General features: G+C 44.8%; 1 protein-coding gene across 3 annotated transcripts in view; it reads right to left on the reverse strand.

The window, feature by feature from the left end:
* HK3 (hexokinase 3) overlaps nt 1-25,065 on the reverse strand; it is a 302,793-nt gene that overhangs the window by 31,614 nt on the left and 246,114 nt on the right. For all 3 annotated transcript variants that reach the window (XM_085618301.1, XM_085618303.1, XM_085618302.1), the window contains exons 10-15: nt 17,819-18,052; nt 11,888-12,192; nt 8,168-8,316; nt 6,543-6,662; nt 1,429-1,524; nt 117-216 (exon numbers count right to left, since the gene is read on the reverse strand). In XM_085618301.1, coding sequence (XP_085474427.1) covers nt 117-216; nt 1,429-1,524; nt 6,543-6,662; nt 8,168-8,316; nt 11,888-12,192; nt 17,819-18,052 — 1,004 coding nt within the window. The remainder of the gene's footprint in view (nt 1-116; nt 217-1,428; nt 1,525-6,542; nt 6,663-8,167; nt 8,317-11,887; nt 12,193-17,818; nt 18,053-25,065) is intronic.

Consider the following 25,065-nt stretch of genomic DNA (forward strand, 5'->3'; position numbering starts at 1 on the left):
GCTAAAACGCTGTAACATATTTGCATGACATGCATTATCTTTGATCAAGGAACCAATGAGGAATCTTTTAAGCCTGCAGTGCAGATTACAATATGCCTTACCAAACCTTTACTTACCCACGATGAGCCCAACCTCGCACTTTGGGCATTCGTACCCGCATGACATCATCGTCCCCACAGTGTCATTCACAATCGCCACCACGTCAAGCTCTATGTTCTGAGGAGCAGATGAAAACAGGGTTACTTTAACCACCCGGACAAAGAGGCCAGAGTAGCCACAGACAATCACGCTAGGGGCTTAAACACAACCGAGTAACTGTGTGCCACCACCCATCACTGTTCATCCTACTGTTGTTCCATTGAAGAGATGAGTGCCCAGGCTAGAGGAATGTGATGTATATACTGAAACCGCAACGCAACCAAACTTGCCAGGTAATGTTGGACTTAATGGATGCGTTGATCTCAACATGTGTGAATATCTAACAATATAAGGGAAGTGCTTCCTCCTGCCAGTTCCACTGGGGTAGTAGCTTTTGCTTTTACAGCCAAGACACTACGAGATTTTAGGGAAACCTTCATGCCAGGTGTTATCATTCTCATGGTGTTCTGACTATTACTGCCTGCTGCATACCAGTGGACCACTTAAAGACAGAGAGGGCCATTAGACAAGGGTGGCGCGAGTGCAACTAGGACAGTAATGGTGATCACCCTGATATTACATTTTTAGACATCTGAATGGTTTCTAATTCATGGACTTCAGAATGATGTGAGGCCCAATGAGATCAGTAATTTGCGGAGGTTAAAAAGATACAACATTTATGAAGATAAGTGTGATACGAAATTTAGAGAATTAGCATTTTGTGATGAAATCCACAACAACATCTATCACACCGATAGTATTTAGTATGCTATGAATTATAAGGAGTTGTGAAAGTCACAAAGAATAGAATTATGTGCCATTCATGGTGATCAACAGTGTTGACATTCATTTTGACCAAATGATACAGACTCTTGGAGATCAGTGTAGAGTCACATTAAAGGACATCTGAACAGTATCACATCCAACTACATCGGAATGGTGGTAAATTCAAAGATATCAGAGTAGCATAGAAAAAACATTCGAATAGTGTTGGATTTCAAGAGTTGGATGTGCTGAAAATCCATAGAGTGCAGAAGTATGTACGTCAGTGCAGATCAGAATGTTGGCAAATGGAGGGGGGTCCCAATTGTGTGATTTCTTTAGGATCAACACAGAGTGAAAATCATGAAATTCTGAAGTATGTGCAATTCATACAGATAATACTGGTGTCATCTAGTGTGAAATCCATGGACCTCGAAGTGATGGATGAGAAACAGGTTCTCCTTTAGCAGCTTCCTATAAACCTACTTAAATGGAGGAAAGTAAATGAAGGTCTCACTCGAACAGCACCTTTTGCCGTCGTACTGCATCTCGCAGCAGCTCTGCCACATCACGGCCCTCACAGTCCGAAGCCTTAAAGCCCTTAGTCCAATGGATGAGGAAAGCCTAGAGAAGATCAGAGTATAGAGTAGACATGAGAGGAAGACATTAAATGAAAATTGATGGTAATTATGGAATGGTTGGGTACTGAGGCTCACACTCTGAGCTCAGAAAACAACACAAGCAGCTCACATGTCAAGATTCTCTGTCTGACCAGGACACACAGAACAATCACCTTCACTGGGATACAAACACATTACTTCATCAATGACAACACACACTTCAATGGAGTTGCCCATACACCTAATTTCAGCGACCTCATACACTTCAGAAGAATCCCATTCATCCTCTTTTCACCTACCCCTGGACTTGATTGGTGCCTCACATATTGCCACATGAGCGGCCTTACACACTACAATAGGTCCCTACTAATTGCAGTTCGCTGAATTAATACATCTCAGTAATTTCACTATTTTCAAAAGTATTGGCATGTGATTTTCCAGCAGCTTCTCTCTCGTTCTACATCACTGGCCTCATAACCTTCAAAAGAGTGTCAGTCAATCCTACTACAATGGACCCATGCAAGTGAATGAAGTATTGAACACTCCAACTTCATTTGTCTCCTTCAATGGGGTCACGCTCATTCCCAATCTCATTCACTTTAATGGAGGGATGTATGACGTTACAACGCATACTTTTACAACGCATGCACTTACAACGCAATTTTTACATCGCAACATCCACTACAACGCATTCCATTACATCGCATGACACTACAACGCATTTTAAAAAACTACCCTTACAACGCATTCCATTACATCGCATACTACCTTTACAACGCATACCATTACAACGCATACTGTTACATTGCATTTAAGGTAAGTATTGGATAGTATAGGGGTAAAACTTACTATTCTAACTCCAGGGGGTGCAACAGTAGGGTAAGTGTTGGATAGTGTAGGGGTTAAAAATTACTATTCTAACTCCAATGGTATGCATTGTAATGGTATGCGTTGTAATGCCTGTGTTTTAGTGACATGCGATGTAGTGTCATGCGTTGTAATGGTATGCGTTGTAATGGTATGCATTATAGTGTCATGCGTTGTAAAGGATGTTGCGTTGTAATGCCTGCGTTGGAAGTGTAGTGCGATGTAATAGTTGCGTTGTAAAGGTTGTTCCCCTTAATGGAGTATCAGTCAATTTGATTTCATTGGCCTCTTACCAAACACTACAAAAGAGCCTCACTTAATCACCATCTTGGGTCCCATACACTACATCGACATCTCACTCATTCCCAGCACACGATGCGTAGACTTCAAACAAGCTTCACTCTCTCTCACATCATTTGCCTCTCACACTTCTGTTGCAGACCAACCAACTTTGAAAAGAACATTAAAGATTCAGAGGATGAGGGCCATTCAAGGAGGGTGGTGGAGCTTTGAGCTCATAACCACCTATCCAACTATGGGCTCCAATCTAATGTCTCCCAAAAACAAATCACAAAAGCTTCAGAGGCTGTTGCCAAAATCCTGGCGAAGTTGTAAAAACCTTGATGGAAGTCGGCTACTCAGAACCCCTAGACGCAAGCGGGAATCACTCTCTCTGCAGGGGTTTCTAGCTCACTGTGTGCACACCATGTGATATCAGCTCTTCACCGGAAGAGTGGGTGAAGACAACTGATATTGTATGACACTCATTGGCACTGTGTGAGTTGGCACATCTGCAGTGGTGTATTCTGTGATTCAATGGACTCTGACTGAAGCCATCTTGGTTCATTCTGCAGGGGCTGTGTTGTCCCCTACTGGAAAATCAGCAACTGTTATAATTCTGCAGCACTGGGGATTCACACAACAAACTCAAGATTGGTTTCCTCTGCTGCAGCTTCGAGAGAGCAGGCAGGTGCTTGCAAAAACTCATTTGCTGCACTGCCAGGAGACAGGTTTATTGTGGAGCATGTTGCGGCACAGGGACCAGGAATACTATGTTTTATGCTGCAGCACAGAGGAATTGTAAATATATCTTGAGTATTATATACTGTGCTCTAGTACAGGTGAAATACACAGGTACAATGGTGCTGCATGGAGGAAATGAACATTACTAGGCGTATTTTGTACTACACTACAGCACAAATACACTTTATGGGTATTGTGAGTATTGTACCACAGCACTGCTGGAATGTGGAGGTGTTAATATTCCACATTTGTAAAGCGCAAACAATCATAAGGGTCTCTAGGCGCCATCGGGAAGATTAAGCAAGCTATTGCCCAGAGTCACATGGTGCTGGGCTAACCTGGCGCTGGGGATCGAACCGTGATCCCCAGATTCCGGAGTCAGTCGCCCTGGCCGCGGTGCCACACTAGGTGCTGAGAGTATTGTGTACTAATCTACAGCACTGAGTGAATGTGCAAGTATGTACAGTGTCCTATGCTGCAGTACATAGGGTATGTGCATTTACATTGTAAGTAGTGTACTTTGTTGTAACATGAGATCATGTACAGGTACTGAGAGTGTTGTGCACCACACTGCAGTACTGAGTGAATGTGCAAGTTGAGAGTACTGTGTCCTATGCTGCAGTACCTAGGGTATGTGCATGTACAATGTACATAATGCACTATGTGGTCACAAGTGGTCATGTACAGCTACTGAGAGAGTTGTGCACAATGCTGCAATACTGAGTGAATGCACAAGTATTAAAGGCACAGTGCACTAAACAGCAGCATAGGCGGTATATGCAGATATTGGGAGCAGTGAGGGCTTGGCAATACCTCTGAGGGAATACACTCATACTTGGAGTATTGTGCACAGTACTAAAGTACAGTGGGAATGCTCCCATACAAGGAGTATAGTGTATTGTGTTGTAGCACAGAACAACTGCATTGACCCTGCTGGTATTATATGCTATTCTGCAGTAGTAAGGGTACGCATTAAGTATTTTGCTAGGACCCAATAGTGAGGGAAGGGAGACACACTGGCAACTGGGTTGTGCTGCACAACGCTGGACAGATACAAGCACTCAGATATTAATTCCTTCACTGCAGCTCTGGGTATGCACATATACCTGAGGTACTGGGTGCTAGTCAGCTGCCCTGAGGGGAAGTGCAGGTGCTGGGGTATTGCACACTGTGCTGGAGCACTAAGGGAATATGCAGGCACCAGGTGTTTGCTGTTCCACACGGTGAATCACTGAGGGAGTGTCACGATACTTGGAGCATTCTGTACTCTGGATCCGCACCAAGGGAATGTACTGGGAGTATTGTGAACCACGCTGCAATACTGAAGGAATGTTAAGGCACTCAGACTACCGTGCACTATTCTGCAGCACTGCTGGAACATTCAGGTACTGGGAACATTGTGCACCATACTGCAGCACTGAAAGTATTCTGGAGCACTGAGGTGAGTGGCAGCTTCTGAGTGGATTGCAATCTATGCGGCTGCGGCATGGGAATGCTCTGGTGCCCGAAGTATAGTGTACTATATTACAGAATCTTGAAAGTCATGGGTATTGAGAATATTGTGTTCCACGATGCAGCACAGAAAGAATTCCTCAGCACTGAGATGATACCTTCTGAGTGTATTGTGATCTATGCGGCTGCGGCATGGGAATGCTATGGTGCCCGAAGTATTGTGTACTATTTTACAGAATCTTGAAAGTCATGGGTATTGAGAATATTGTGTTCCATGATGCAGCACAGAAAGAATTCCTCAGCACTGAGATGATACCTTCTGAGTGTATTGTGATCTATGCGGCTGCGGCATGGGAATGCTCTGGTGCCCAAAGTATAGTGTACTATATTACAGAATCCTGGAAGACATGGGTATTGAGACTATTGTGTTCCATGCTACAGCACTGAACATATTCGTCAGCACTGAGATGATGATAACTTCTGAGTGTATTGTGATCTATGCGACTGCGGCATGGGAATGCTCTGGTGCCCGAAGTATAGTGTACTATATTACAGAATCCTGGAAGACATGGGTATTGAGACTATTGTGTTCCATGCTGTAGCACTGAACATATTCCTCAGCAGTGAGAGAATGACAGCTTCTGAGGGCATTGTGATCTAAGCGGCTGCGGCATGGGAATGCTCTGGTGCCCGAAGTATAGTGTACTATATTACCGAATCCAGGAAGACATGGGTATTGAGACTATTGCGTTCCATGCTGCAGCACTGAACATATTCCTTAGCACTGAGAGAATGACAGCTTCTGAGAGCATTGTGATCTATGCGGCTGCGGCATGGGAATGCTCTGGTGCCCGAAGTATAGTGTACTATATTACAGAATCCTGGAAGACATGGGTTTTGAGACTATTGCATTCCATGCTGCAGCACTGAACATATTCCTCAGCACTGAGAGAATGACAGCTTCTGAGGGCATTGTGATCTATGCGGCTGCGGCATGGGAATGCTCTGGCTCCTGAAGTATCGTATACTATATTGCAGCATCCTGGAAGACGCGGGTATTGAGACTATTGCGTTCCATGCTGCAGCACTGAACATATTCCTCAGCACTGAGAGAATTACAGCTTCTGAGGGCATTGTTATCTATGCGGCTGCGGCATGGGAATGCTCTGGTGCCCGAAATATCGTGTATTATATTACATAATCCTGGAAGACATGGGTATTGAGACTAGTGTGTTCCATGCTGCAGTGCTGAGGGAAGACACGGGTCCTTGGAGTTTTGTTCACTTTGCTGCAGCAGATGGGGCAAGTACTGGCAGTATCACAGGTTGTGCACTGAGAGCATATGCTGTTACTTGCAGTACTGTTTTACAGCAGCACGGATGGACTTGTTAAATTCTTTCGAGTATTCTGTGATGTGTTGATGCAATAAGGTATGTGTTGGTAGCAGACATGTGCTATGCTATAGCATTGAATGAATGTGCAGATACCGCCTACATTGCGCATTATGCTGCAGCACCAAGGAAACATGTGGGCATTTTGAGTACTGTGTGCCTCCTGCAGCACTGAAAAAATGAGCAAATCCAGCCGAAGAGCATCATGTGTTGCACGAACATTGATGAGCTAACAAACCAGAGAACAGAGGCTCCCGAAACCTAAAGTTCTTTAATCTTCAAGCCTTACCTCATCCAATCTTGTCTGCTTGCATGGGAAGGAGAACGTGAACCCCAGAGGCAGCTTTCTTCCGAGTATTCCTTGCTTTTTTTGGAAATCTATGATGCAGTCAACTATGTGATCGAAGAGCTGAAGAGAGGATAAAGGTCAGTTGTTAGTCCTATCAACACGTTGACTACATCCCCAATGCCCATGAAGACGTCGTGGCTGTGAAGGCAGCAGTTCTGGGTGATCCATGCACTCACGATTGCCTAAAAGATGCAGACTCCAATCTTGGGATTTCTAAACCCCATTGGTGTCAAAAACCACAAGTCTACTCCAATGCACTCACTTCTGCCCTAAAGAGGCAGCCTCCAACTTTAGGATTCTTAAACCCCACAGGAATCAAAAACCAAGAGTCCCCTCCAGCGCCTTCACACACAGGCACGCCCAATACTCCAGAACGTACGAGGGTCGGAGTCATAAATCATCAGGAATCAGACAATGGTAAGAGCCACACACCCCCAAATCTCAATGGTGAGAGTCACACACCCTCCAAATCTCAATGGTAAGATCCACACACCCTCCAAATCACAATGGTAAGAGCACCCAATCCTCAAACATGAAGGCCTCTCCAGCTTCTGTGGCCTCCAGTACTAGGAGTCAGCCAAACTTGGGAACCCTCCACTGGGAAAGGTCCCCCAAACTACTGTATTTCCTAAAAAGAGCCCGACTTCAAACCTCTTCCAGTATAAATAGCGCACTAACTTAAACACAATATCAGTGCAGTTTCAATTCAATCTTCAGTTCTCTGAACTAGAGTCTTCTCACCTCAGGGAACCTTCAGGATGAGACGCCTTAGAACCTCCAGAGTTCGCCGACAGTCTGCCGAACTATGGACTGCCAGTACGAAGAGCCACTCAACTTCCTGCCGAGCCCACCATCCGTAGGATCCGCCATACCCTCAATACAAAGTGTGCCCAAACTCTAGAGCCCTCAAATCTCCAGAGTGCTCCGCATTCTGGAGGGTTACACGTTCTTCATTCTCCAGACTTTCCTGACCACAGGGCCCCTACAACCCCAGAAGTCACCCTAACGCCAGGCGTTCTCTTTGCCTTATGCAGCTGGTCGTATCCAGGGAACTCTGTGCCTCTGTGTGTAAGGGGGAGGGGGTGAGAGGGGGCTGTCTCCTCACAATATCACTTACACTGATCCTTACACATCAACCCATGGCTTATACCCTCTAACCACGACCTCCAGGACAGATGGACCTCTCTATATGGCAGACTAAGTGAAGAGGGCAGCAAATCCATTAACATGATAGACAATAATTTAAACAACAATGATTAACGGTACAGAATCAACAATACTAATTAACATTATAGAGGGGATAGGAGTGTTTGTACTATGTACACCCAGGTTAGGGTAAAACATAAAATGGAGCTTTACATGTTAAAAATCCTTATATTACATCATCCCTGACAAATTATCAGAAGAACAGGACAGCAAAACACAATAGCCAATATCGATATATCAATCCTTGCCACAACTACAGCCTCCTGGGTGGAGGGATCTACTGCCCCAAGTATGAGAGGCCGCTTGCCGCTTTAAGAGGCGAAGGGCGAGTCAACGGCAAGGGTGACTCCAGTCCTCACCTGGGTCCCCGTGCCTTGTATCACCGCCTCCGGGAGTGAGTAGGCCTCACTGAGGATTTTCATGCCGCCTCCCTCCCTGCTCTTCACCTGCACCAGCAGCACTCGGAAATTCGTCCCTCCGAGGTCCAGCGCGAGGAAGTCTCCCCTCTCTGCAAGGAACAAACAGTGCCGGATTAAACCCAGTGGAGGGCCCTAGGCAATCGAATTTTCAGGGGCCCGCATGCAAATTATCTCCTTATACCCAATGCACCAGATTTATTTTTACAAACTGACAGCTGTCAGAAGTTGAGCTTTTAAGAGACAAACTGTTATGTGAATCTGATGTCTCGGGTTAATGTACTTTAAGTTGTTAATGGGTACATTACATTAGTACAGTATTTTCTATATAGAGTCTTTAATGTAAAAGTTTAGCTTATTTTAGTTGATTCATCTTTTTCTATCTTTTGGAAACAATATTTAAGCAAGCGTTTTTTTTTTTATTCTGTTTATTTAATATACGACTTGAAAGCAGAGTTAACATACATTTGCACATGCAATCACTTATTGACTGTGAATATTACATTCCTATTTCTGACTTGGTTATTTATTTGGAAGCTCACATCCCCCACACCACCCCCTCGCATTGTCTGCTTTACATCATTCAGCTATTTTCCAGTCTGGCTCTATCTGTCAGTGGTGTACAGATGTTCCCTAGGAATTTGTCCCCCCCCCCATATCCATTCCCATTTCTTGGGGTAGCCTCTGTTTATATATACTGCCTTTTCGGCCACCATGACCCAGTCCATGTCGTTGCACCAGTCCGTGTATGCTGCATAGTTTGGAGCCCCCATTATCTGGCAATATTACGCTTAGCTATTACCATGCCAAAAGTCGCCTAAATATGTAAGAAAGCTTTATGGTAATCTTCGTTCAAGATCATATCAATATTATTTAGATCCAATGTTGCGGGGCCTCGAAAAGGAGTGGGGCCCATAGGCCGGTTCCTACTTTGCCTATTTGGTCATCTGGAGCTGAAAACAAGGAATGTGTGAGGTTATAAGATTTGAACTCCTAGTGAGTTCAGCACTCCACTCACAAAAGCAGTCTGTGTCTGTCCCAACCATCTCAAGAGTGCCCACTGCAGCTAGTATAATGGCTACATTGCATCACTCTGGGAACATGTGGATACCTAAAGTATCACTGGAGCAAAGGATGGTGTGTCCAATGAGGAGTTGTCGCATCCTTGTAGAGTGTGCACAACCATCTGGGGCCTCCGCAGATAGAGCACCTCATAGTATAAGAACACCTGTCAGGTGACAAGAGTACCAGGCACTCTCCACACCTACATCGTGTGATCTGTGTACCGAGCACCTTCGGAATATGAAAACCTGTTTAGGGCTTCTTGGTATCGGACATTTTACAGAACATGATGAACCATTGGTGAGGTCTAGAATCTGGTACCGTGCTGAATGTGCCCAGCTGTCTAGGATTGGCACATGAAATTCTGTACTGGACATCTCATTAAGTATGCATACCTGTTCGCATGTGAGCACTGTGCACCACATAGGATGGGTACTTCTACCAGGCACTCTAAGTGCAGATCTGCTGTGTAGAAAGTGCATCTTTACAGCCTTGAGGCACTTAACACCAACAAAATTGGGCACTTTGGTCTTAAGAACTGTGGGAATGAGGCACCCTTCGCAGTGGACATGATTTGTTTTGCTAGCAGAACATCAAATCTATTTGACGTTGTATCTGTATAGCGTGAACCTAGCAAAAAGGCAGTTAATTACTGCAAACAGTGAAAGGCAAAGATACAGTCAATGAGTGATTGGAAGTGTAGCTGGCTACCAAGAGTGGAAGTCGAGTGTACTTTGTGGTGACACAGGTGCGTCCTCAGCTTTTCCTAAACAATGGCATGGTTGGGGCAGTCCTCAACACACAACATCACTAAAAAATGCGACAGTGGAAGATCACAGCATCATGTTAGACGTCTCCTTGACTAGATCAAATGGGATCAGCAAAGTAACTCAAAGGGGTGTTTTAACTGGTGCATAACACCGGTTTTAACCTAGCAAAGTCAACAGAACTATCAGTAGTGTGAGATAAAATCACTTCTGAATTAAAAACCTGTGTGTATATGTGTGTGTGTGTGTGTGTGTGTGTGTGTGTGTGAGAAAGTGCGTCTGTGTGTGGAAAGTTGTGAAAGACAAAATCATAGTAACGACATGAGCGGTAGGAGGAGAAGTTAAAGAGCATTGAAGTGTCAAAGCGGGGTGAAAATAAGAACCAGCAGGCTTCGTTTAGGTCTCAGGGATTAGGGCCTCATTACCAGCGGCTCTTAATTTCGATGGAGTGGGTAACAGCCGTTAATGGCCCCACTGGAATCATGTGATCCGCAGAAACACCGCTTATCGCTATACTTTCACCTGCAGATTTTGGCTGCTGAAAACTGGATAGACTAAGAGCAATATGGAGCCTGTGCCTCACAAGCCAAAGGCTAGTAGCGTGCGGCTAGTTCCCCGTGGAGCTCTACGGGCGCTTCAACATTACACTACATTGTATCACGGGAAGCCAGTGAAAGCCAAGCGAACAAGCATGATGAAGAAACAATGTCGGAAATATTGAGGTCGGGCATTGCCTAGGGACTCTAAGATTTCTCTCTGTTTCTGGCATCCTATCACATGGAACACCATTTGAATCCCTCAATGCTTTGCCTCTATTATACTTGTGGTTCTTTGACCTGATACTTGTTGTTTCTTTCATGTGTGTCTCCTGCTTTCTTTGTGTGTGGTGTGATGTATACACAGGGGTGGTGTACTCCATCTCACCTCCCAGAGCATCAGGGCTGAGTGAGAGCGGTGCACTGGATGGAATATACAGGGTTGTGATGGTTCTTCTGAGCACAAGGTGGCGGTGTCTCGCCCACGTAAGGAAGGCACACTGCGGCTTCTCTACTGTAGAACTGCCTTCACTGCCTCTCTGCAATGTCATCCTTTCCAAGGCACAAGGTGAACTCTCTGGGTGTACTGCGAATGATGTGTACAAAGGAACATATCCTAAGGGATGTCATGTATGCTGTAAGTGTCTTCTCGAAGAGTGAGGGTTCTGCGTGGAGTCATTTTGAGAAATCGGTTGGAGATGAGCTGAATAGGGAGAACATTAAAGCTCCTGGTTGGGTGTGCAGCATAGGAATACGTGAACAAATTACCTATACCTGAAGCTGTGAATAACTGATTAACACGTGATGTGTACCAGTCTCTGTGTTAATAGCATAGGTTAATATGTAAAACAATAAGTGCCGGGGCTCTTGTCAGGAAGCAGCTTGCACCAGCCCACTTCTCCTGTTAGCGCTGCCTAAAAAAGAACCAACTACTAACCATGAAAGTAGAGAGAGAATGTGGTGTAATGGCTAGAGCTGCAGACTTTGGAGCTGGGGAACCAGGTTCAAATCTCCACGTTGCCTCAACATCCTGTGATTCTGTACAAATCGCTTAAAATTGCCATAAATGAATGTGCCCTTAACTGCGTTCATGAAAGGGGGCCGGTGTTGACGATTAAGTGATGATACTGACCACCGGCTCAAATTAAGTACTGGTTAATAGTGTCCTTAACTCAAGGACAATAGGTTGTGAGTACCAGACTCCCTGTAGAATGTGCTCACCTACCCTGGCACCTCTACCTAGTGGAAACCTTTTGGAGAAGTGCATTTTTGACGGGCGGTCACCATAAATCACATACCTGTGCCATCAGGCGTGGCGCGGACAAAGGTGGGCAACATGCGGAGGCCGGCTACCTCATGGGTAGCTTTCCTCAGGCCACGCTCCATCTCGGCCAGCATCCTGGCCTGCACCTGCTGCAGCTGCTCCAGGGACAGCTTGAACGGGGCCAGCGTGTCATCGATCTGCTGTCGCTGGACCGCCAGGCGAGTGGCCACCGCGGTCACCATGGCAGCACCCTTCCCGCTGCCATCTTCAGACAGCATGAACTTCACTGTACAGTTGGGGGCCAGCTCCTGCAAGGCCTTCTGTAACCGCTCACTGAACCTGAGGATGTGAAGAAGATAGAGAGGTGAGAACTGAGCTGGACTGGGAATCAACAGCAAGCCCTGGCAAGAATGTTCAACTCAACCCCTCTCTCTTTCATTCAAATCTCTCTCTCTCTCTCTCTCTCGCTCGATCTTCTTCTCTTCCTCTCTCTTTCTCTTTCCTTGCAATGCCTCCTAATAAAAAAACATGGAGATATGATGGTACAGGAAGCATCTCTGGGCCTTAAAAAATCGGAGTAAAGGGCTAGCAGAGAGAGAGAGGAAAGAAGAAAAGGCTAGAAAAGGACAGAAGCGAAAAGAGAATAAAAGAAAAAGGGGGAAAGGGAAAGAATAAATAGTTTCAAGGGAGTAAAGAAGGAGAGGCAAAGAGAAAAGAGAATGAGAGAACATATAAGAGAAGGGAGAGGAGGAGAGAAAGGAAAGAGGACAAAAGAAAGGAACGCCTGAGAAGACAGTAACACCAGGGTAGGAAAGAGAAATAAAGGACAGAGGTAAAGATGGGAGAAGGTGAAAGTACAGGAGTGGATAGAACAACAGAGAGGAGGTGGGGAGAGAAGGACAAGTTGAGAAAGAGGACAGGAAAAGAAAGGAAAATGAAGTAGGTATACATTTGAGCGAGGGGAGAAAAGTAGAGTTAAAGGAGCGAAAAAAAGATAAAAGAGAAAACCACAGGAATAGCATTGAGTAGGTACAGAGCCAGAGACGTTTAAGGCATAAACAAAGTGAACAATTGCCCAAGGCCCCCACCTTCCAAGGGCACCCCCTCAAAGGGAACTTTTTCTCTCTCCATCTCATCTGTCTATCTCTACGTCTCATCCTATCGTGTTCTCTCTACCTGCCACTACATCTGACATTCTCTTCTCATCCAATGAGTTTTGAGACCACTACAATGACCTATTTTCTGTGTGATACCTGTTATGAAACTTTGGCATAATGAGGGCTTGGATTAGCAGGAAATGGGTAGTAAAATTCAAAATTGTTTTGAAAATGAGTCCCAAAATAGCTCTTGCCCAGAGCCCCAAAAGTTCATAAGATGACACTGGACAAAAGAGCTGGTCGTTGCATTTACATGTTTAGGAAAATTTGAAAATGGAGAAAAACGCACTATCTGCCAATACCAATAGTGATTCACTTAGAACGATCCATTCTCTGATATAACCACCTATTTCTAGAAAACAGAATCAATACCATACCATAGGCACACAGGGAGTGGACATTTATGACCAGTCCTAGCCACTCCCAATGGCCAGTCAACATATGCAAGAAAGCAACTGGGGGCAGAGCCTAGAGTGGAGGTCAGAAGACCACCCTTCTCCCCGGGCTATTATCAACTCCTATGTTGGCAAAAAGATGAGTCAAAACATAAAGGCAAATGAGGAAAATTAAAGGGATGCACAGCAGTGAGAGGTGCAGAGATGGATGCAGAAACAAGATGGTCAGCAGCGAGAGAGAAGGAAGGGAACCACTACGGGGGACTAGTTGCGAATAATTACCCTCGATCAACTAATTCTGAGGAAGCATTCAGCGGAGAGACACAGAGGCAATACTTTCCATACTGCGTAGAGTTCAAGGCATGTTTCCAACCGTGGGCTTCCCCTGGGCAACGGAGGTCCTCAACACATGCACACAGAGTGCGAGGAAGTTTGCAACACTGCCTGAAATGGTAGTGGCCCACCTACAACTGGCTGTAGCCACATTGATGACTTCTGGCGCAGAAGAGGACTTTAGTGAAGACAGACTAGGAACAAGTATTTGCAATGTAAAATGTCTTGCATTTACGCGGGTTTGAGCTATTGTCATTGTAAATGACAATGTCTTTTATTAATGTGCTGTTTTTAAAACAGATAAATAAAAGGCATGGTCATTTACAATGCCAATAGCTTAAAGTCTCATAAATGCAAAACCTATTGCATTGCAAATGCGTTCGGCGCCCATGCAACAGCAGGCAGGACAAAGCTATTTGAGAAAATAGTGCTCGGAGGCTGTAATTAAAGCCTACCAAGTAACAACACATGTAACAGAAGGTGTCATTATGGGAGGTTACAAAATAAGACAAGGCGGTACTAAGGAGAGACTACTAAGTCTATTGACAAATGAAAAGCCACAGTTTACATTGGACAATGAATGACACAAGCCAATAAAAAATATGGGCGGAGAGTGGGCCGAGTTTCATGTCCGTAGCTGAATACAGCATGCCTCGCAGAGCAGCGCATTTGTGCTGCCCAGGCTCAACCTAAAAAACAGGGACAAAAGAGAGACAAGGAAGAATGGAAGACAGAGGAGAAAGAGGCAGAAGGAAGAAAGCAATGAGAGGGTAGGAAATAAGTCACTAGCAACGATGAGAGAGAAGTAATTGGAGAAGTAATGAGAAAGTTATGAGAGGGAGCAGAATAGAGTAGAGCATTTAAAAAATAAATCATAAATGGAAAAAAATCAAAAGGGAGAAGAAACAGTGAGGAAAATACAGGAAAGAGAAGGAGAGGAAGAGGAGAGAAGAGCAAACTGAATGGGAAGAATGAAGAGGAGAGACATCTGAAAGGAGGGAAGATTCAAAGAATTAGATAGGAAACACAAATAAAGAATGCAAATGACAGATTAGAGGGAAGTGATAAGAGTGATAAGTGATATGAGATGAGAATGGGGAAAGAAATTTAAAGATGGGATAAGAAAACGAGTGGGTGATAGAGGCAAGAGAAGGGGGGAGCGTGCGGAGATATGTAAAGCCCAAGGAGAGAGGGAGGGGTGGGAGGAGGGGGCACACACCTGGTAATTGGCCCGCTTGAGCAGGGCCTCCACCCAAGCGTTGTGGATCTTGGTAGAGCAGGACCTCGACTTACCTGAAAAGCGCACTTGGAGAGTCCAGCGCAGAACAAAATTAACAGTTAGTGGGATGGGCCAACTCTCCTCTTAAAGTAAGTCAGGAGTATCGTGTGTCGGCCATGTTGGAGAGGGATGGGAGACATGGGATGCTAACTTTGCTTTGGAGGGTTTTGGTGTGGAGATGAAGTTCACTTTGTTACTCATGTGGCAAGGAAGACTTATGAGGAGGTAATGAAGAGAGCAGAAAAGAAAAACAATGATGAACAAACAGTAGAGAAGATAACGTAGAAGAAAGAAGAGAGTAGTGAAAAGAGAAGAAATTGGAGAAAAATGAAGAAACACAAGAAGAAAAAGGAAAGAAGATAGATGACGTGAGAGGGGGGGAGGAAGTTCAACAAGAAGAGGAAAGAAAGGGACTGCAGAGAAAGGGAGAGAGGAGAATAGAAAAAGTCAGAAATTGAAAGACACACAGCGCGTATACAAATATTTTATTCTAGAGAGCTAAAGCACCACCGGGGTAAATAAGAGCAGCAATGCTCACCCAACCGACAAACACTCACTTCACAACCCTGGAAGGATGAGAGTATGAGTTGCCTTCAGAGGGATTACAATCGGAGACCTTCAGAGTGCGCAGGGGTTTCTTCAGCCGGCACACCTATCCACTAAGATGTTCTAAGTGATTCAGAGAGAGAGTGCAAACCAGAGCGAAAGGGAGAGAGAGAGAGAGTAAGAGAGGGGGAGAATGCAAGGAGAGCTACACATGAGAAGCAATACATGAGTAAGTGAATCAGTGAATTCGCAAATCAGTGATAGTGAGTCTGTGAAAAAGTATTCTCAGAACACCTCAGGACTCCAAAGGGGCATGGCTTGTGAGCTGACCAGCAGCCATGAGCTAAAATAATGTCTTGTTTTACAACTGCTTAGTCCTGAGAGCAGAACTCACAATGAGCTGAGCTCACAATGCCCATAGCTACCTCAAGTGAGGCTTGGCAGTAACAGGGGTGTTTCAGTGCCTCGCTGTAGACTTGTAGGTGTGTTACCAGTTGTTCAACAGTCCAGACAAAAAAAGACCCGTGTCAGAGAAACAAGCAGAGTGCAGAATTGTCAGACCGATCCATGTCCTGGAGCTGGGACCTTCAGACAGTTCCCATTCAGAGGTGGCATCGATTTCCAATTCGGGCTGAACGGCTCAGATTGGAGTAGGATCGTGGGTGATGTGCATAAGTTTGACCCCTGTCTGGAGTGGCCCAGTCACCAAACAATATGATTGACTGGAATGCAGCCTGAGTATTTACCAGTGGCTGAGATCAATTCAAGCAACCCACCTATCACTTTTTCTGTTTTCCTTACAGAGATGCGTAATTCAAACGGTTTTCCATCTTCAAAGTCACCTGATCGTAATTTAGTCATAGGCTCCTGGAGTCTCCTGATGGCTTGTAAGCCTACCTTGGAGTCCATGTGGTGACCGGAGAGGAGCCGGGACTAAACTAGGCACATTTCCCATCCCCTGCTCCCTAAGACTGCAAGGACATGGGGAGGTTATGTCAGATGCCCATGGGTCACAATCCACTCACAGGTCAGAGAGAGAGCTCGAACCCAGGACTGCATGGAGAGCCCACCACAAGAAGGGAGGAAGTGTGTCCAGGACATTACTGAGCCAACGAGGTGGAGTGGAGGTGATGTATAGATCCCTTCCGATGTCCCTCCCCAGTCTCCCTGCACCAGGTGTATATAGAAAACAAAAAACAGTTTGCTTGTGAAAAAGAGTTGTCTTTAAAAAGTGGGTGCTCTCTTTCTCTCTCTCTCGCTCTCTTTCTCTCTCCACAGCTCTCTCTCGCTCTTTCTCTCTCCACAACTCTCTCTCTCTCTCTCTCTCTTTCTCTATACCCAGCTCTCTCTCTCTCTTTCTCACACCCCAGCTCTATCTCTCTCTCTCCCTCTCTCTCTCTTTCTCTCTCCCCAACTCTCTCTCTTTCTCTTTCTCTATCCCCATCTCTCTCTCTCTCTCTCTCTTTCTCTCTCGCTCTCTCTCTCTTTCTGTTGCCCTCTTTTCTGTCCCTTTCAGAAGCTGCACAGAATTAGGCTGCTCGTTGTTTGCTAGGTCAGGAATAAATCACTTCAATGCAGCAGGAGACTGAAAGAATGAGGAACCAGCCAGATAAAATCAAATATAGGGTAGATTTATAAGAGACAAAAAAACAGGAACCTACTATCTGCCATTAAAACAACACCTGAGGTTCTCGTCACATTTATCATCAGTGTGAGGCGTGTTCAGGGGCCATGGCTCACAAGAGTTGAAATCTTAAGAGGGTAATGATGGTTCTCCCCAACATATAAGGTTCAAGCAATGAAGGTTATGTGTAGTAGTTGTACACACCTGTATTTAACCAAAATCAGAATACAAGAGATTAAATCCAGGCCTCGAGATGAGATAAAGTCACACTTAATGGGCCTCGTGACTATTAGCAGAGCTATTTTCCTCCGTTAATTTATTGTAAAATAATGTTTTCAGAGACTAAGCAGTGATTTCAGATGTCACATGTACTGCGGTTCTAATATGGAATTTGATCTTTCCACTTTAGTTATACATTTGTGAATGTGTGATTATTAGTTCAGTCGCTCTAATTAACACGTTATTGGGGAAAGATTTTTTTTCTATATGTATAGTAGGATAGCTGCCACAGCTAGTAAGACTTGACTTGTGTAATAGATTATGTGATAGTGTAGAAGATACTGTGTAGACTGTGTGATAGCTACCATGATAGATGCTGTGATAGTGTGCTCATGTGATCTGGAAGACTTACTTTGGGTGCTTCTTGTATACAGTTCCATCCACCCCCACTGTTGTGTGAAGTTCTGTCAGTCCTCGGTTCTTCTGGATTCGGGTGACGATGGCCGCCAGTCCAGCAGCGCACAGTCTCGCGGAGCGCGTGGACACCATGCTGCAGACCATCTGGACTTTGAGGCAGTCTTCGTCGCTCGCTTTTAGGCCAAACTGGGACAGAACCGTCTTCACTCCATCCAAACCGCAGGTGTCACTATGATAGGGAGTAAAGTGTCAGGTTGTCATCGAAAGGACCCCACAAAAAGATTTTGTCCTTGACCTCTACACATCTGCAGAGCATCAGAGAAGGGTTCTCCCAGGCAGTGCTTAAATTGAGCTGGTGGTTTATGGTGCTCAGTATCAGCACTTAATCATCAACACTGGCACTTTTCATGAGCACCAGTTAAGGATACAGGTAGGCATGGGGAGTTTAAGTGATTTGCCTAGAACCAGCTGTGAGCTGAGGCCGAGACTCAAACCTGGTTCCCCAGCATCCGAAGTCAGCAGCTCCGGCAATTATGCCACATCCGCTCCCCACTTTCATGTTTAGTAGTTGGCTCTGTTTTAGGTGGCGCTAACATGAGAAATGGGCTGGTGCAAGCTGCTTCCTGACGAGAACCCTTTTTTACAAATTAACCACTGCTCCCAGGTCAATGCCAAATACATCAACACAAAGGGTTCTGTGATCCACTGAGAATGATAATTGGTGCTAGTCCTTCTAGGTTTCAGCAAAACAGGTACTCACCCATAGGTAGAGGAACACCACATTCATCTATGAATCAACATAAGTAATGCTTCAGATAGTCTACAAACTCTGAGTTGAGTTAAACTTCATACTTAATTCTTCATACTTAATTTGTAAAAACAGTTTTTTTTAACCTGACCGCCAGCTTTGTTGAATGCCAACATTGCGGAATAGTGTGTGTTAGAAATGGGGGTGTCTAGTTGGCACAGGTAGGTACCTTTGGCCAAGTAGGGACCCTTCTTCCTAGTCAGGGTAAGCGGGATACACTTCTAAAATAACCCCAGCACATCCTCTTGGTAGCTTTGCATGAGCAGACAGACTTATCTCAGAGGTAGTGTGTAAAGCATTTATGAACACATACAGTAATACAGTGAAAACACTACAAATTGACACCACACCAGTTTAGAAAAATAATTAATCTTTATCTAAATCAAAACAAGACCAGAACGGCAAAAATCCATAATACAGTACGAAAAATATGATTCTTAAAAGGTAGAAACAGTTCAGTTCCAAGAAAATGTTGGATGGGACACTTTTACACCAAGTACCTTAGATGCGTCGAAAAAGGCAAGCAAAAAGAGTCGCAGGGACGGTGATGCGTCGGTTCCTTACACTCAGGAAAGGTGATGCATGAGTTCCTTGCTCCGGGGGAGGTGATGCGTTGCTCCTTACCAGAGAGGAGGTGATGCATCGGTTTCTTACTGCATGGGTAGGTGATGCGTCGGTTTCTTACTCCGTCCCCCAATGATGCAACAGACTTGGCACTTCGATGCAATGCGTGATGATACAGTATGATGTGATGTGTGAACACCCGGGATGCACTGCAATGACTTCAGCAGCATCCCCTCAATGCGTCGGTTCTTCTCCAACAGGGCCTGCGTTAGAATTGTTGGAGTGATCTCAGACGTCGGAGATCGGTGCACAAGATTCGTCGCACTGCAGACACTTTAGCCACAAGCAGGCGCTGGGTCGGTTCTTCGGCGGTGGCGATGCGTTGGAAAATTCTTCTCGCACTGCTGTGATGCATCAGAAAAAGGCGATGCGACGATTTTCACAGTTCTTGAAGTTTCCTGTCCCAAAACAACCTCCAGAGATCCAGAACACCGGCAGGCAGCTCTCAGCAGGTCAGACTCCCAGCATAGGAGTTAAGGGGGTACTGGGGGTGAAGTCTTTGTGTCCCTGGGGCTTCAGAACAGGAGGCATGCTCTAATTCAAGCCCTTGGTGATATTCCTCAAGCAGGAGCCACAGCAAAGTCCTTCTCGTTTCCTTGGCAGAAAGTAGCCACTGCAGGCCAACCCCAGACAGCAAATAGCACAGGGGCAGTATGCCTCCTCAGTTTCTCCAGCTCTTCTCCTTGGCAAAGGTTCCTATTGATTACCAGAATTGATATAAAAGTCGGGCCCCTCTTTTTGTAATACAAAATCCATTGTTCTCTGTGGCAGAGAAGCTCTTTGCCCAGCCAAAACCTGTTCTGTGCTCTCCTGTGCAGCTTTCTGGCAGAAGGTGGAGACAGCATTGTCTTTGGCAGGCCCATTCAGGTGTCAAAGAAATCTCCTCCCCCTACTCTGAATGCAGCCCAGGTCTTTTCAGCCTAGCCGTGACTCACCCTGGAAAATGCAGGACACACCTAAACCCCCCCCCCCCCAAGTGGCTGTCTGAACAGAATGCACATCCCCAGCCTCTGTCACTCCAAAGCCAGACAGTCAATACACAACCTAGCAGAGGCACACTGGATGGTTAGGCAAGAAAATAGCTATATTCTAAAAGTGGTATTTTCAAACCCAGAATGTAAAAATCACCCACACTAAAAGATGCATCTTAACATTCTGAGTTCAGGCATATCAAACTTTATTTTCCTATCTTGTTCCCATGGCAGTTATGCTTATAACATGTTATAAGCAAACTCCCTATTCTATCCTATGGGACAGATAGCCTTTCAATAGTGACAAACTAAATAGGCAGTATTTCACTATCAAGACATGTCACACACATCAGGTCATGTTCTACCATTCACATACACTACACCCTGCCCACAGGGGTACCTTGAGCCTACCTTAGGGGTGACTAAAATGTAAGAAAAGTGAAGGTTAGGGCCTGGTAAGTGTGTACACTTATCAGGTCGACATCGCAGTTCTAAACTGTACACAGACACTGCAGTGGCAGATCTGAGTTACATTTACAGGCTGCTTTTGTGGGTGGTACAATCAGTGCTGCAGGCCCACTAGCAGCATTCGATTTAAGGCCCTGGTCACACACAGTGCACTGTACTAGGGACTGACTAGTCAATAAAATATGCCACTCATGGAATCACCAATCCATAACAACAATTTACAGGGAGCACTTGCAGTTCGGCAAAGTGCTCAAAGCATCTAGACCAGCAAAAATGAAGTCCAACACACAGCAAAATAACAGGAGGCAAAGTCAAAAATACAGGGAAAACCTACGCCAAGGATGTCAGGTCTAACAGTAAGGCTGCCTTGTATTGATTCTTCGTCATGCCTCTTTCATCCACCACCTTCACTTATTGTCCCTTTCTTTCAGTCTTGCAGGTTCTTTATCATCCCTACTTCCTCCATCTGTCACTGCTTTTCTGTAGACTTCTTTCTAGTTTTTTCTCTCTTTTTCTGCTGTTTTCACACTTACTCTTTGTCAAAGTCTGATAATTAAAATAAGTCCTGGTTCTCCCAATAGAGCATTAGTGCAACCAGCTGCAACGACCAGTATAAACCTGGCACTGGTTAATCTTTGGTAGTTTGAAAGCTATGTGAGAGAAAATAAAGAGAGAACCTGATTCACAAAGGTATTTTCAGCTGAAAAGACCTCCATTTAAAACTGCCAAGATTTATACGTTATGTAGAATTCCACACGGAGGAGAGGCAGCCTCAAAACGTTACAAGACTAGGACAATAGTATGCTCAGAAGCGTCAGCCTGGCCAGGTATTACACCTATTTTGTGTATGGCGAAAAAGGGTAAAACTATGTTCAGGAGGAGTCGTAGAACTCCATACTTATTTCTGTACCAAATTTATCAAGGCAATTGAATAAGGCCGGATTACAAGTTGGAGGGGCGGGAGCGGACCGCCATGAGGGCAGCCTGCTCCCACACGCCAAACCCATGGTTAGGTTGCCCGCCAGATTATGAGTGTTTCTCGTGCCTAGTGGGCTTTTTTTTTGGCAGTGCCTCTGAAAATGGGCACCTCAATGAGAATGCGGCATCCGCTCTGTGATGGCAGTCCGACCACCCTACTCATAATGGGGCGGTAAGAGCACCGGCCCTGCGGTGACTGCACTGCCACTGACGTTCCTCTGTGAGTCTGGCGGTCATTGGACAGCCACACTCGTAATCAGGGCCTACTGTTAGAAGTAAAACGTCTTCACAGTACTTCAAACATGTGGCAAAATGAAAGGTAAGATGAACTAGATCACATTTCATAGGATGAAAGAATCATTGAAGAAGGGACGAAGAAGGGTATAATTGATAGCGGTGCTGAGAAACACTGCAGGCAATCAGGAGAGCAAATGCAGAGAGGAGGCATTTGTTAAACCAATGATGAAGTAAGGAGATGAAACTTGGATATTTTCTGCGAAAATCGAAAGTGCATGAGGAAATTATGAAGCTGAAGAAATGAGGGAAACATTGTTTACATTGCATGCGATACATCGCATGCCATTACAACGAGGTTGCTACAACGACCGCGTTGTTACATTGCAAACTATTACAATGACTTGCTGTAGGGGGCAGAAGATGTTGGGTTTAAAATCCAACACCTTCCCTACTGTTGCACAGCCTGGAGTTGGAATAGTAAATTATACTATTCCAACATCAAGCGCCCCCTACAGCAAGTCATTATAACGGCTTGCGTTGTAATGGTATGTAACAACGCGGTCGTTGTAACGATATGCGATGTAACAACGCAGTCGTTGTAACGACCGTGTTGTAATGGCATGTAACGTAGCTTATTCAAGGAATGAGGGTGTCTGCACAAAAGATCAGGAAAAATAGTTGAACAAATACATTTGCTCTCTATTTACAATAAAAAGCAACACTGAGTGGTCACAGATGAACATCAGATTTACGAGTGAAGAGGAAAATGTGACTCTAGCTCATATAAAAAATAAATAGCCCTGAGCTGCTGGTGCCTGCAACCCTTAAGATCAACAAGGAAATGGAACTATGTGTGAGGTATTCTAGGACATTAAAGGAGCTAGGACAAGAGGGAAAAGAGCCAGTAGCATCCCTGTCCATCACTTGAGAGAGAGAGGGGAGACTGTGGAGGATTAGAAGTAGGTTCAATAAATATATAGTTTCTGTAAGAGATAGACTGGAAAATACAAGAAGAGACTCCTCTATTGAATATTGAAGAATTCATGCAATTAGTAACGGAGTTTCAAATTTGCGTAATTTGCTCTAGTGTAATAATGTGAAATTCCCCACAATTCAGGTGAAATTACACATTACACTGCCATTTTGCACTATTTTTAGTGTGAAATGCATCCTCCTGTCTATTTTGGACACAAGGACATGTATGGTGCAAGAAAATATGGTAAAAAACGCAAGTGCTGTGGACAACTGCAGCTCAAGGGCTGCTCATTTACACCACTTCTATGCTCCAATGCTAAAATGTTATTGCGAACATGGCATAATTATGCTACATAGTGTAATGGCGTAATTTGGAGAATTTTGCATAACAAGCATAACGTGAAATTCACAAAATGATGCATGATTGTGTCAGTGTAAAATACATTTCCCCCAGGTCAAGCAATCACCTCTGAAGGGAGGAATAATGGGACAAAGGTAGGTTTCAAAGCCTGTGGCCACGTGTTCCGTGAGTACAAGACTCAAGGTGTAGATAACCAGAGCCATAGTTCCATGCAAAGCAAAGTGTATGATTTATTTATAGCTGAGTAAAATATTAATCTTTAAAGAAGTGTGTGAGCATGTAGGCCACTCCTGGGTGTGCAAACCTGGTTAGTGAACTGGTTAGAAACTGGCTGAGTGAAGGTGGTAGATGCCATTGGTAAACAGAATTCAACTCAAAGAAAAGGAGATGACAAGTGAATTGGCACAGGGATTTTCTGTGAATCCTTTATGTTTTTATGCATTGATGAAAGGTGTTACAGAGATCTTTTTTAGGCTTGCTATCACAGATGGAGTACCAAACAAGCATCTCTTAGGTGGGGGTGCCAAGAGACCAGTCACACACCTTGGGCAGAGAAATCCAAAGTGGTGGTCAATGTCGCCAAACAGGATAGAAACCTTTGTAGTTATATCTGCTGATCTTGAACTTGAGAACAGCACATCCAGTAATGAGGGAGAGCAATGGGAATGTTAGGGTGTACTAGGAGAAGTGCAACCACAGAAAGCGAAGTTGAGCTACCAGTGTGCATTTCATTAGAAAGGAATCACAGAGTAAGTGCCTTAATTTCTGGAAGCGTAATCCAATTTAGAATACAGCCAGCGGGCTACTCTGTCACAACGGTAACGAATCCCCCGTCCACCGAAATGTAAATCCCACAAGATAATATGGGATTTATATTTCGGCAGACGGGATATCCATCATTGTTGTGGTGGAGTAACCTGTTCACTGAAATCTAAATCAGGCCCTATGTTACTACAGTGTCTAGTTCTGGATACAGTATTTGGAGAACTGTTCAATTCTAAAAGTCACATAACCAGAATGATAAAAACATCCTGAATATTCTAGAGATTGGTGGTCATCAGGGTGGTTTCTCCATTAGGGCTCTGGGACTGCGGCCCTCTGAAATTCCCACAAGTTTGTCTCAAAATTTTTGAAAAGATCGATTAATTTAGAGATACGATCCTATCTCTAAACAAATCGATGTATTCAAGTCTGAGCTGTCTATCCCAGGCTGCCTGCCTGCCTCGCTCTGAAGTAGGCAATAGAAGCCAGGCAGTAAATAAATATTCTGCATTGTGACACACGACGCAGGGCTTACCCTTTCTCAAGCCCTTCATTACCATTGTAGTCTGTGGTGCTATCCACTGTAGGCCAGTGACGCTGTCAGTGTCATAGGTTTGAGTATCGGAGTCTGCATCTCTGTACGAGATTCACAGGTATAGATACCGCCTTCACCATTTTTCCAACGGTAGGACTGGATGTAAGTACGTGTGATATAGCACCTTGTCGTCAATAATAGTAAATGTTATAATGCTAATCTTATGTTATGTATACTGTGATCCCTGGTCACACTACCCTCCACCACTGCGACACCCCAGGCCCTGGCTGCAGGTCTCTGGCACCTTTAGAAGTAGAGCTGCTGTATTTGTTCCCTTTGCAAAATTAATCCAAAAGACGACCAGGGTTTTTGTTCTCTTGCGAAATTTGATCCAAATATCCGAGTCGAGCGCCAAGTGCTTATAGTAAAGATAGTTACATGCTGTACGGCGTTGAACCTGGCCCTATCTTCATGCCCTTAACATTAATGCCAAAAACATGGATTGATTTACAAATAATGAATG

This window comes from Triturus cristatus, chromosome 7, assembly GCF_964204655.1.
Source record: "Triturus cristatus chromosome 7, aTriCri1.1, whole genome shotgun sequence".
In the NCBI taxonomy this organism is placed as follows: domain Eukaryota; kingdom Metazoa; phylum Chordata; class Amphibia; order Caudata; family Salamandridae; genus Triturus; species Triturus cristatus.